Raw genomic sequence first — 13653 nt, 5'->3', positions numbered from 1 at the left:
GACTCTACCTGACCAGTGGTTTGCATCAGACTTTCCTCAACATGTCTCCCCAATGGCTGGGCTTGGTGTTTCCCCTGAATGCTAACTATGAATTATGTGGTATGCAATTTCATTACACTGTTAACATGTCACAGATAATCAGCAATGTAGTTAAACATTTTTATGATTGAACATTTTTTAAATGTGCCTAAGAAACTGCCAATACCAGAGGTGAAAATGTTGAGTTGAGTTCTTGAGATTATTGTATTGTAAACATCATTTCTGTGTGAGAATTACTAACCTGTTATCAGAGACTGTGTTAATGATGGTAGCCCTTTTTGTAGCAAGGTTGTCATGCCTTCTACGGCCTTCTCAAAAGCAGCAAATTGCTTTGGGTACACAGCTGTCTGCTTCTCTTCCTCATCTTTGTCATCATCACCTATACAAAATCAAACATATTTTAAACCTCAACTTTACTTTCTTTACTTTTTTAAGTTTCAAGTTTAAAACTTAGGCATTAATGTAATGTGCCACCTCAAATATCACATACCAATAATTGGTGTCAGGTTCTACCTGCTACTATTAACCATTAAACCAGTACTAAATGTTCATGGTCGGATGGTAGGCGACTAAACCGGCTCAGCAATCTGAGGCAACTCTGGTGAGGAGGGTGTGTGGACCCCCAACAGCTGATTAAAAATAAGACCTGTTAAAGCACGGATAAGTTCATGGAGGAACCAACTGGCATCCTCCCTTTTCCCTAGGGTGATGGGTTGGTGGTATGCCAAGACAGCCTCACTGCAAAAACAAACGTTCCAATAGTGAAATGATGACACAAAAAAAAAAAACGAGGGCAGCAACCAGACCAACGTTGCTGTGGGCCACACCTGCCTATGACAAAAGGAAGCTGCAAGTCCAAGACCTGTTGTTCCTTATGACGGTCCAGTGTCATCATGGCGTAGAAGTCAGTAACCCTTTGCAAGAGGAAAAATTTTGACTTACATAAGTGATCAGAATAACTTGATTAGCTGCTTCGTAGATTTATGCCTACATTAGATTTTAAAATTTTGGGGTATCCATGCTGTCCTTAGAATTTGAACAATCCTAACCTGGGATGCACATTTCGGGTATACCAGCTCTCTCCGTCCGATATGAACAATTGTACTTTGGATGCATAATTTGGGGTTGGGCTTTGGCCTTAGGAATTGAATAAGGCTACCCCAGTAATTTCTTCTATTTGTTAAACCAATTTTTACATTGTACTATGTAGATTTTCAATTTGTCTTACCAAATGCCTTATCTTGAGGTACTTCAAACTCAATCTGAATTGTCTGACAACCTTCAATTTTCCCTTCATCGAGTTCACCCTCTGACTCCAGGATTTGTTCTCCATCTGCAGTTACCTCATCTTGCGGAGTTACCATGGCAACTTCTTCATCTCTCTTAGACTCAATGTACTCTTGCTCTTCTTAAAAATTAGAAATAAAATGATAATGTACAAAATATACTATACTGTATATATAAAACTTGCTCTTATATAACATGCACCACCAATCTTATCTTGAGTAACACAACATAATAATAACATTTCACTAGTTTACAGCTAGCTTAATCAGGTGAGCTACAGATAGGACTAAGTTTTCAGTCAATCTAGTTTTTGTTCAATTTGTTGTGCCTAGAAGGCTTAATTACAGTGGTTTATGGCTAACGTTAACCATATTTTGACTGGTAAAATTTTAGATAAAATCCATTTTAAGGAGTCACAACAATCAATTAATGCTTGGAAGTACCACTGTTAAAAATACAATTGATTCAGGCTTCTTATGAAATAAAAACCTTTTGCAAAAAAAAAAAGAAAAAAAAAAGAAAAAAGAAAGAAATGCAATTCTGTAAATAATTTACATTTACTTCCTGTTATACAAACATCACCCGTGTATCTGTTTCTTTTTGGGAAATAAAATTATGTTAACATTTAAATCAAGATATCATTGTAAAAAGCCTTGTGTCATTTCTTGTCTACATGAAAGTCTATGAAATGTACATGTATGAGCAATAAGAGTCACAAAGTAGCCAAATTATGCAACAAAGAATCAAGACTTGCACATCATCCCAACTTATGCCAAACATATACCTGCATGTGCTTACCTCTTAGGCGGCGTCGCAGATGCCTTATGGCAATACGTATACGTCGTCGTTCATCCAAATCCCCACAATCATCAAGCTTTTGAATAAAAAAGTCACTTGAAAAGTTTTGTTTAAAGCAATATAAAAAATAATGAACTGTTTATTAACTGATGCGGTTGAAATCCCACGCAAGGTATTTTTCTATTTGCAAAATAATTTGTTTATGGGCATACAGTATGTATATGAGAGTATAATACATACTCCAAGTATCGAAATGCACGCCATCGTGTATTTGGAGTATGTGTTATACTATCTTATCTGAGATTAATCACTGGACTTTTCGGTTTCAGTATATATATAATGTTATGATTTTATACCTTTTTCATCTCACATATAACAAATTCACCCAACCTTACAGAAAGGATATAAAACTTAGTGTCATATGTAAAGCGACACAGGACGACAGCAGTATTATTTAATTGATGCTCGTTCTAAGCATGTTGCTGGCAAGCTTTATTTTAATATTTAGTAAAATATAAATAATAATGAAGCTGAAGTAGGGAAGATTTTTTTGGCATATGCAGAATGAAAGAAACAAGAGAGACCACTTACCAATCTCTGCAGTTGATTGATGTCTGTGATGTCGTCAATGTTCTCAATAATATCAGGTTCTTTCGAAGTTTGCATGTCATCCTGGTTACTGGCATCATGACTGTTGACTGCCTCGTCATCCTCAAATTGTCCAGAATCTGGGACCTCAAATGCAATTTGAATCGTTGTCAGTTCCTAAATATTGAGAAGAGATTTAAAATAAAAGTGAAACATTGGTAAATGTTAACAAAAATTAAACTCTATAAATTCTATATATTAATTACTAAAAAAAAAATAGTATCTTTTGATTAATGATTTATTAGAATACATTTACTAAATTATTTTATTTTTACCCAATAGCTAGTGACTTATCACATAAATGAACAATCTATGTAATGCTTTCTGTAAAAACTATGCTATAAAGGGGAAGCTTAAGTTAGAGTGGGTTTTTAGGTTATTTTTTATTTTGAGAAAAACAAGATTTTAACTCAGCTCTGTAAGATTAAGAACTCTTTTGAACAATCAAGCAACCCACATTTTAAGGGCATACCAATTATAATCATAATTAAATGTAACAGAATGTTTATCACTGCAAATAGTAAACAAAATAATTAACTATCGCTCTACAAACTAAAAAAAAAAAGGTTACAAAAACATTTCTACATCACAGCAAGGAAATTAAGAAAACCACCCTAAACTGATTTGATTCTCAGTTTCAAATTCAAGATGCAATAATGAAAAGAAAACAAACTTATTAAAGTATCAATTGCGCCAATACAAGATTAAACAAAAACACTGAGCTTGTCAATCAATAATCTACATGTTGTGTAACGTATGATTGATATCACAAACAGCAATCATTTTAATACCTACCAAACCACACCACTTACCGAATGGTGGTGTGTTGACACCTACAAATCTATATACCATTTACCCACTGTCACCACCCTCAAGATGGGCGGCATTGTGCCAAAAATCCTATTAAACACAAACAATTTGGCAAAGACATAGATAAGAAAGTAAGAGAGAAGGAAGAAAGAAATGAGAACATAATGTAAGGCACATAATTCACTTAAGAGTGTATTAAATCACTGCCAATCACAGTACAAATGTTGGTACGTTTCAACTGCTCATGACTATGTCAAAGGTCAAACAATATTTTAAAATAATCCAAATTTGAGTTGGCAGCTGGTACGTCTGAATGCACAGTAGCTGCAACTTTATTAGATGGAATACTCCTCCAAGCTAAAGTATGACTTACTAAGCTAGTAGGATTGAATGCTAATATAAGCAGGTGTAAAGTTAGTGGATATGTGGTAGGTTTGTCACTATTATGGAATAATCCCAATGGAGCCAATTTCAGTATATATGTATCATGGCCATTGTTCCCATCACTAAGGTAATGTAATACTGTATAAGTAACAATGCATAGCTTGTGGATATAAGACATGATTCCAATAAAATTACTGCCCACAGGGATGAAGCATACAATGTATTGAAGTGATAATTCAAGAGTAACATTATAGGCACTAATAGTCAGTCAGTGGCAACCAGTTATTTGATTTTTAGGAGATGTGACAACCAAATACCTCTTCATGTCACTAAAAATGTAATGATAAATAAAATATGACAGTTCATGTATCGGATTAAGTGTCTATATATTACTCTTTATGGATCCTTGGGAACATTAAACTTTATTGGAGTCTAGGTACATCAATCTGAACTTGATAGTCTGAATAGAGTCTAGGTCCATAAATTTAAAGCAGGAAGTTTTGGAGCATGACAAATCTGATATGTGAATTTTCTAAGACACTGAAAGGGTCAAATTTTCGAATATTTAAAATTGGGGTTAAGGAGTGCCACACCACCAGTTTTTAAATATTCAAAAATCTGTTTCTTATCAGCCGTTCCAGATTACTTTTTTAAACACACCTCATGTCCAAAAAATGTTTTCCTCAAGAGCCAAGATTTTATACTAATAGTCTGAATGGAGTCTATATACAAAAATGCACTGGAATGAGGATTTGGGTCAGGCCCGTATCCAGGGGGGATTTTTATGGGTCGGGAGAACCCCCTTTTCTAGCAAACCCCCCTCTTTTTTGGCGAACCCCCTCTTCAAATTTCAAAAATAAGTCCTCCAACCCAACTAATGCACTGCAGACCCACCCAGACACAGACGATTTCAAACATATCTGCTTTTATAGCATTATTTAGACCCATAAAGCACAAAAATCCTCTTGCTTTGGGGGTTTCGGCGACCCCACCGGCGCTTCGACTGTGGACCTCACACCCAGAAAACCCCCATTGGAAAAACCTGGCTACGGGCCTGTGGGTATTGGTGTTCAACCTTCCTCTCGTAAGAGTGCCATGGGAATTGTAGAGTACACCAAGACATACTTTCAATACCTACCAACCTACCTACTCAAAAAAAAAATTTACAAACAAAACAATGGTTTTATTATGAATAATGTAATACATTGTAAAGGAAATATAAACATGGAGCTATTGAGTCACTATGAATAGTATTTAATATTTAAGAGCCAAAAGGGTTGTGGGAGTGGGTTGAGCAAGGCAGGGTTGCCTGTGCGCAAATTATTCTTTCATATTTTTAAATGTCTCAGCTGTCCCTGCACTTCTGAAATAGACAAAATGTTAAATATCAAGTGAATACAGACTCACTATTAAAGGACCTTATACCTTATTGATAAGGACACAGTCAAGAAGTAGTATGACCTATACCCTAGTGGATAAAAATCATACCCTCAAATACGCATTGACTGATTATCCTTATATTATTACTCCCGGATATATAGGACTGTACAAATATAACCTTTTAACAAAATACACACATTTTACTATTATGTTTATTTATCACTTTTGACTTTCTGGGAAGAGAAAAGAATGTGAACAACCCGTAGATAAACTGTGCAAAGTTATGCAATACAAAGCTATGGTTAAACAATATTAAATTCTAATAAAAGTAAATAATTGCTTAATGCTTTTAATAATAATAATAATCATCTTGACTTATAGAGTGCATTATGCTAAAGCCTCAAAGTGCTTAACAATAAAAATAAAAATGCCGGAAGCAAAAAATGTTGAACTCCATTTTTTAGCAAACTACTCTGATACAAAACATTAATTATAATGAAAATTATTATTCATATTCTAGGATTAAGATACCTACACATTCTTCTACTGGAGTCTACCAGGACACCTTAACTTTGAATATCTTATTGTAATTTGTGGTATTTTGAAGTCTTTCAAAGTTCTTAATTTAATTGTATTACAAGATTACTGTATATTTCACATTTCCTATTTTCAGAAATTTGCAGTAAATTTATATTGTATCTTGTACCTTAATTTATAAAATCACAATTATATTCCATAATTATGTGTTTACCTGATCAGGCGATTCTACTTCTGAATCGTGATTGGTCGCAACAATATCTTCAGGCGGTAATGATGATGTAGCATGTATTGCCTGGTCGACTTGGTCCTCATCATTTAGAGATTTCTCTACAAAGCAATACAATTATAAATATGAATAAATGTATATATAACATATAAATTTAAATAAACACAAGTATTAAAAATGCGCCTGCTGGGTGATTGTTATTGGAAATTCTACATACTGGTTTGGTTGCATTTCGAACATTCAGAATAACGTTCAAATCAACTTAGCTCTTTAAACAATGCATTGACTTATGTATAGTATTTAGCTTCTACACTGGTGGTAGCCATTGTGTGTGTGCTGAACCATAGAGATCTCTTGGTTTCTGGTTCAATTCCCAATTGCTGCCCCCTTGTATTGCAGCTGGAGGGCTGAAGTGCAAGTTATGATAGGGTCTTTCGGATGAGACATTACGCTGTTGGTCCTGTGTGCATTATGCACGTTAAGAACGCAGTACACTCTTTGGAAAATAGTAGGATTCTACCTGAGTACCACCAGAAAAACCCAACTGGAAATAAGTCTTAATAAGACTCATGGGGTTATCCTTGGCATTTACACCAAATAAATCCATTTATCATCTATTCATAAAAAAAAAAACTGTGTCACCCACGCTAATGGAGCTAATAATTTGGGACCCTGACATACAGAAAAATATACATGATAATAAATAACATAATACACTGAAAAATGAACAGACAAGTAGGTATGTAGAGCAGTTGGTGTCTGCATAGTTGCATGTAGATATAGTGTTATTATACATGAACACGATATCAACAAAAGGCTATGTAAATAGGTAGTTTCCAACAGCTTTACTAAGTATACTGCAGACGCCTATAGGTGAACAAACGGAAGAAATTCAATAAGGCAACAATGCACAATGTTGATCAACTGTAAGTTAATCCTATGTTGATCATATCACAGACCCTTGTATATAGGATCTGTGATAACAAAGCCCATCTACGCCATTAACAGTGGCGGATATCCATCCCAGAATTTGAAATGGCGGGGCCCAGGGACAGACTTTGACAGATGGAGGGTCTATACTACCTCAAGAAAATTCATGATTATGTCACCAGAAGTGGCACTCTCAGATTTAAATTTAATTTTCTTTAATTTTTTCTGATTAAGTAGAAACAGAGATTCATTTAAAACACCAGTAGAACACCACTTTTAGAGATTCACATTTGTGATGCTAAGAACAATCTTACACTTTTTAATTGCTTAGTTTGTATGGTAATATTAACTGTCAATTGAAAATTAATAATATATAATATTTTACTAGCCAATCAATTGCATTATTTTTGCATAGAAGACCCTTAAATTAGCTGGTATTAGCTGGTATTAAAAACTTGTATAGTTCCAAACTTTGTAAATCGGTCAAAACAATTTAATTTGATCTATGTTTTAATTGTAAGTTAATTATTTGATAATTTTCAATGAACTATTCAAATTCCAATATTACTTTAAAGGTACACTGGGGTAAAAATAAAATCCTAATATAGTAAAAACAAGTAACATGGCAAAATTGAAGAACAGAGATGATGAATTTAAATCGAAAGGGGCATTCAAAACAAGCAAAGATTTTTCCCATGAAGCCCCATACAAAAAACTTCTGAAGAAATAGAATGCGAAAGAATTCAGTTTTCTCCGAATTACAAAATCCTTATTACAATGATTTCCAGCCAATTATTGTAAGCAAAGAATACATGTTATATTCATATATCCATTGGCGAGAAAAAATATTTTCACATAATATTCATTAACAGAAATGAAAGCTCATAAACAAGCAGAGGCATTCAGATATAAAATTTTATTTTTAGCTCTATACAGAGTTTACCAATAAAAATTATGGAAGTCCTTTAGGTAATAAAATAATATGGTGTATCTCAAAAAATAGTCCCTATAGAGTTCACTGGTGGCCATGTGACGGAGTATGGCACATTCTATTGGTCAGTAGGCATTCACGGTTCATATAAACATCTCTCCTGGACTGGTTCACAGCCCAAAGGAAGTACGGGTCAGCTTACATTTAAAACCTTACCGCTGGGTGACGATAGCGTCCCTGGCTCATCATTCATATACAAAATTTCTATTGTTTAGCATATTTTATTTTGATGTCCTTTTAAAGTTACTTTTAAATCACTTTTCTTAGATAGTGTCTGGAGAGTTGACTCCATAGTTTTTAGCTTGTTGGTAATCAATATGTTTTATTATCCACAAATGTTGAGTCGAGATTATGGAGCTGAATTGCTTGGTGGTTGAGATGCTTGCCTTCCAATCCCAGGGTCCAAACATTTTCACAACAGATTTCTTTTTCTTAAAAAAAAAGTAGTTACTCGTCCTAATATTTTGGGGAAAAAAAAGAATGAGGGCACATTCTTTTTTACTCTGAGATGGCAAATCCAAGACGATGGATGGGAAACAACTACTAATTTCTCACTTTTACAAAGTAGACACACTGAAAGCAAATAAAAGAAACACAAGACATGATTCATATCATGTATCCCCAACCAAGATCAATCAAGAAAGGGATTTTACTAATGTGAGGCAGAGAAAATGGATGTGTGAGAAGACAAGAAAATAGTATTGTTTTTTATTTATCCTAATATAAACTTTACTCCCTGAGCCACATAAAGATAATTTTCTTAAATTATAAAGAATTGTTCCATCCTGTGATTGGCGAGTTACTTGCTATTGTATGTGAACAAAATATTTGAATTGAATACAGTAACATCTCCTCACCTCTGTTTTTCTTTCTTAATTCTCTCATTGCTCCTCTAATTTGCCGTTTCTTCTCTATGTTGTCCGTTTCTCTCAACTATTCATAAAGAATACCACAAAAAATTGTAAAAATACAAAGATATCGATCATTCATTCCTTCATATTAGCCTCAATATTAGTTTATCACTCTTATGCACATTTCTTCCAAAATATTGAAAAACAATTTTTTTGGAAAAGTTACTTTATATTTTTTTTTTGGATTATTATTGTTTTCATTTGTTTTAGTAAACAGTTCGTAGATATTGTTTGTATTATCTCAATTATATATTTTACTTTGAATATTAATGCACCAGCAAACAACTCAAGGGTGATATTTGGCTTTAGCAAAATATAAAATAAAAATAAAAAGCCTCCCTCCCTCATCACTTTTCCAGCCTAGATAGGCTGATAACAATTTTTTTTTGTAAGGCCTTAGTTTTAAAGTGATGTCACTGTATATGTTAACAGTAATGTCTTTTGTAAATGTCTTTATGTCTGCTGGACCTTTTTATGAACATTAAAAATATGACTCAGCAACCATCTGGTAACATTAATTATTATTGATTACAGGAATTAAGTGCAACATCATTTCACTGTCTTTGTCCTAAAAAATCAATTACCTTCTCTGGTGGAATAGGCATCACATCAAATTAATCATGGTGATTATGGATGTTGTAACTGAATGCAAGAGTTTGATTTTACAGGAAGTAAATGCTGCCTTGTCAATAGAATCAAATTAATGAGTGTGGACACAGTCCAATAAAATGTTTAATAAACCATTTGGTGCAAGTATTTGAGTATTAAATAAAAAGCCATTTGAAGGTTACTTTTTTATGCAATGTTTGGAAAGAATTAACTATCGTTATGGTACTGAATGTACATCTATGGCTGGAAATGTCATTCTCAGACTTCAATTTAAATTGGATTTTTCTTGGGAAAGGGGTGGAAGAAGATTATAGGGTTGGGAGGAAGGGTAGTACATGAATACTATGGTGGTACATGATTACTATGGTGCAATATTTTTCTTTGAATGGGAGACAATTTACTGACTCTATTGCAGAAGAAAACAAACTATATCCGGGAGAATTTTTTTCTAAAAAAAAAATCTCATGGAATGGGGCAGTCCTCAATTCATGCCACTGAACTACAAATCCAAAGGTAAAAGACCGAGGGCCATGGACCATGTAACCTCCCACTTAATTATTCGCCTACATACTGCCTTCAAGCCACCTAGTGACATGGGTCATAGGAATGATCTGAACATAATAGTTTGTTAGCCTGATTAAAGGTTTGGAACCTCACAAATCATTTACATTGTTGGCACACAAATTGATCTAAAGTTTACTTTAGCCATTAATCACAGTTTTACTGTTTTACTAGATATAGCATCAATGTGTAATCTTTAAACACATCCAGATTCATTCATAAATTTTACAGTAATTTTATTGCATTTGTTTTAATTCAAAATAAATATATATTTTATTTAATAACTTTATAAGGGTAACTCATCAAAGGTTATGCTAAATATTTTCTATATTGGCATTGGAGACACCAACGTCAGAAAATAACTAAACCTCAAAAAATAATAAAAACTAGACTGAATTATTATTATTATTAAATTAAAAATGCCTATTGTTAATTATTGTATTTTATTTTAAGTAGGCCTACAATTTTCATAAGAATTATTTATTCTAGAGGTAAGTTTTTCTAGAATTATGGAAAAAACAGGTGGAAAATGTTACACAAAAAGAGGAATGTATTCCCTAAAGATACTGTTAACCTACAGCAAAATGAAAAGTGAATTCAACCTATTACTACAATTATTCAATTCAGAATTATAGTTCACGCGGCGCTATACGATTTTTAGTTACAACATAGCTTACACTGACGTCAGGCTGCTAAATGGGTAAATTGTAATGGCCTATAACTTCATAAAAAATAGCCAGAAAAATTGTTAAAGTTAATTCTATTACTAATGACTATCAAAATCCCCTCTAGAAAAAAATATCCTCTTTCTAGTGAAATTCTGTTTCAGTGGAGATAAAATCCATTACTGTACCATACTTTCTGTAGCATTTAGAACCCAGAATCTTATGACAGACGAAAGGTCCTTTACAAGCAAGTTTCTGCTATACTCATCGATTAAATGTATCATACATTGCAAAATTAATATTTACACATGATGTTACACCAGACATCCTATCAAGGTTATGCGACTGGCTCTGTTCATTATATCACAAGTAATTTAGAAATACTCTCAACCCAGGAAAAGGCTTGCTATGGTACCTATATAAAATATCAAATTTCAAAATAATTCAATCACATTCCAGAAATGAGCACATCCAGCTTGCAGCGATTACAATTCATTAAAAAAAATTCTACTGAGAACTAACTTATTTTACTGGTTGATTGCACTTTATTAAAACAAATATTTGATTACTTAAAATCAACTTGGACAGATTTAAGTTTATAGATTGCACTTGCAGGTAAATTAAAGATACTTTCTTTGCAATTACAAAAATATGTAAATAGTAATTTACCTTCATCCTTAAGATATCTTCATCCTGTATGGCAAAAACGTCTTCAGAAATTTCATTCTTTTCATTGTTTAATTCAAATAATTTCTGTTCCCTTTCTTTGTTCATCTCACACAATTTATCTTTGCCTGGTTTAGCCAGCTCTATCAGATTCTCTGTGTTATCCTCTGTTTCCACCTGGAGGACAGTATCAACACTTCCCACTATGGGCAATGTGTTAAGCACCTGTGTATCATCGCCTCTATCTGGTAACAAATGCATATTTTCTTTCCAAGTATGTCCAGATGGTACCAATACATTACTGTCATATGCAACTTGATTTTCCTCACTGGTTGTTTGGACTGAAATCTCATTATCCAATGTTCTACATAAACTTTCCGCTGACCAATTGATCTCTGCTTCTATTTTATGTCCAGCAGGGTCACCATTAATGATTTCATTGATTGGCTGTTGTTCAATATAACCCAAGTTTTTCACCCCTTGCATATCATTTGCTGGAACCTTTTGATCCGGTGGTTCCTTAGCTTTCACACCCACTCTTATACACTTGTCACTATCCTTCCTTACTACTTCATCACTCACTATCATACTGTCTTTGCATGTCACTCCTCCTTCAGAGTCTGTACCAATATTTTGTTCTTGCTGCTCCTCTGACTTGCTAACCCCATTTTTTAATTGACATGCATCAATCATATCGGTGTCAATCACTATATTCTTGGTACTGGATTCATCAATATGTATATTAGCCTGGTCATCAGAATGGCTTGTAGGATGATTTTTAATGACTGTGTTTGCCAAGTTTAACCCATTTTCTACAAGGTCATGTTGTTGTTGCCGAGAGGCTCTCCGAGTAGGCCTGTATGCTTCTATTTCAGCTGCAAGGAATAAAAATATACAAGCATCATAAATGATGAGAATGAAAGGTATCAAAATTGACTGATAATTCCAACAAAATGATTTCATTTTAATTTCATTTAATTATTTCTTGGTAAAGATGATGATGATGTTGATGATGTTAATTATGAGAATAATTAAGATTACGATGATGGTAATGATGACGATGATGAAGATAATGATGACGATGATGATCAGGAAGATGCTATGATGATGATGATGATGCCACTGCTGATGGTGATATTGACATCAATAATAGTGATTATGAATGGACAGTAAGGATCAATACTGTCCAATACTGCACCTTCTCAACTAGAATAGACAAAATTGAGTATCAACAAATTCATTTTCAAAATGTAAAAATATAAATAGGAATATAAAAAAATCTCAAAATGATTTTTCAAATTAAATTGCTACTATAATAGAATCAAATAAAAGTTCTTATAGTAATTACAAAAATCTTTAAATTGAGTATCAGCCAAATTTAAGGGTCTATGAAAATAGAATCTACCAAAGGATCTACAGAAACAGCGTTTAAATTGGTGAGAAATATATTCCTAATAATATAGGCCATAAAAACCGAAAGGTCCACTGATTAATCTCAGATAAGAAAGTATAATACATACTCTAAGTATTGAAATACACGCCATCGTGTTGGGATTCAATATTTCGACAATAATTATGTCATCATCAGCAATAGGCCATAAAGTAAAGCAATTCTAATAGGCCTATATAATGTTTGTTCAAATTTATTAGCTCAACTCTAACTGCACCTGCAGGCTAAAACTTACAACATTCTTCCAATCAAAATAACGCAATACCAATACAGAAATTCAACTAAATTTTTATGTTATTTAAAATGCTATTTGGCAATTAAGTAAAGAAGGAATGCAATTTTAAGGGCTAAACTGGGATAGTAAAAAATATTGCAGCTGATTCCAACATGATTGATTGACATTTCAAAAAATCAAAACACTTGGCACTTGACAATCAATTTTAAAGTTTCAATGCTGGAATTTTCAGGAATTCTCTTCAAAATAATTGGTAGCCAGAAGGATAAAACTCTCGAGTGATGTGACAATAGTCTTGAATTGCCAATTAACCAAGGATGTACATAAGTAAACAATCAATAGTATCAAAGGTATATATCTACCTTCATGAAACTGATTTTCTATTTATAAAGCTACTTTAAACTTGTTGAATGGTAAGACGGAAAATATAAAGACACCAATTTATTGGAGCAATTGTGAATGTAGATGTTTTTGTTTCATTTTCAAAAACTTCAGGACTGTTATAACAACTACACTAGTTCAA

The 13653-nt window shown here is 33.2% G+C and overlaps 1 protein-coding gene across 1 annotated transcript in view; it reads right to left on the bottom strand.

Annotated features, from left to right (window-relative positions):
• Positions 1-13653, bottom strand: part of LOC117120681 — a 71419-nt gene that overhangs the window by 30236 nt on the left and 27530 nt on the right. Inside the window, exons 4-10 of the mRNA XM_033265713.1 lie at positions 11449-12320; positions 8891-8966; positions 6098-6213; positions 2716-2889; positions 2125-2200; positions 1268-1447; positions 281-418 (exon numbers count right to left, since the gene is read on the bottom strand). Of these exons, the coding sequence (XP_033121604.1) occupies positions 281-418; positions 1268-1447; positions 2125-2200; positions 2716-2889; positions 6098-6213; positions 8891-8966; positions 11449-12320 (1632 nt within the window). The remainder of the gene's footprint in view (positions 1-280; positions 419-1267; positions 1448-2124; positions 2201-2715; positions 2890-6097; positions 6214-8890; positions 8967-11448; positions 12321-13653) is intronic.

This window comes from Anneissia japonica, unplaced genomic scaffold (assembly GCF_011630105.1).
Source record: "Anneissia japonica isolate Jap-2015-1 unplaced genomic scaffold, ASM1163010v1 scaffold288009_len375886_cov190, whole genome shotgun sequence".
Lineage (NCBI taxonomy): Eukaryota > Metazoa > Echinodermata > Crinoidea > Comatulida > Comatulidae > Anneissia > Anneissia japonica.
The sequence above is the reverse complement of the archived record's forward strand: the minus strand, read 5'-3'. Positions and strand labels throughout refer to the sequence as shown.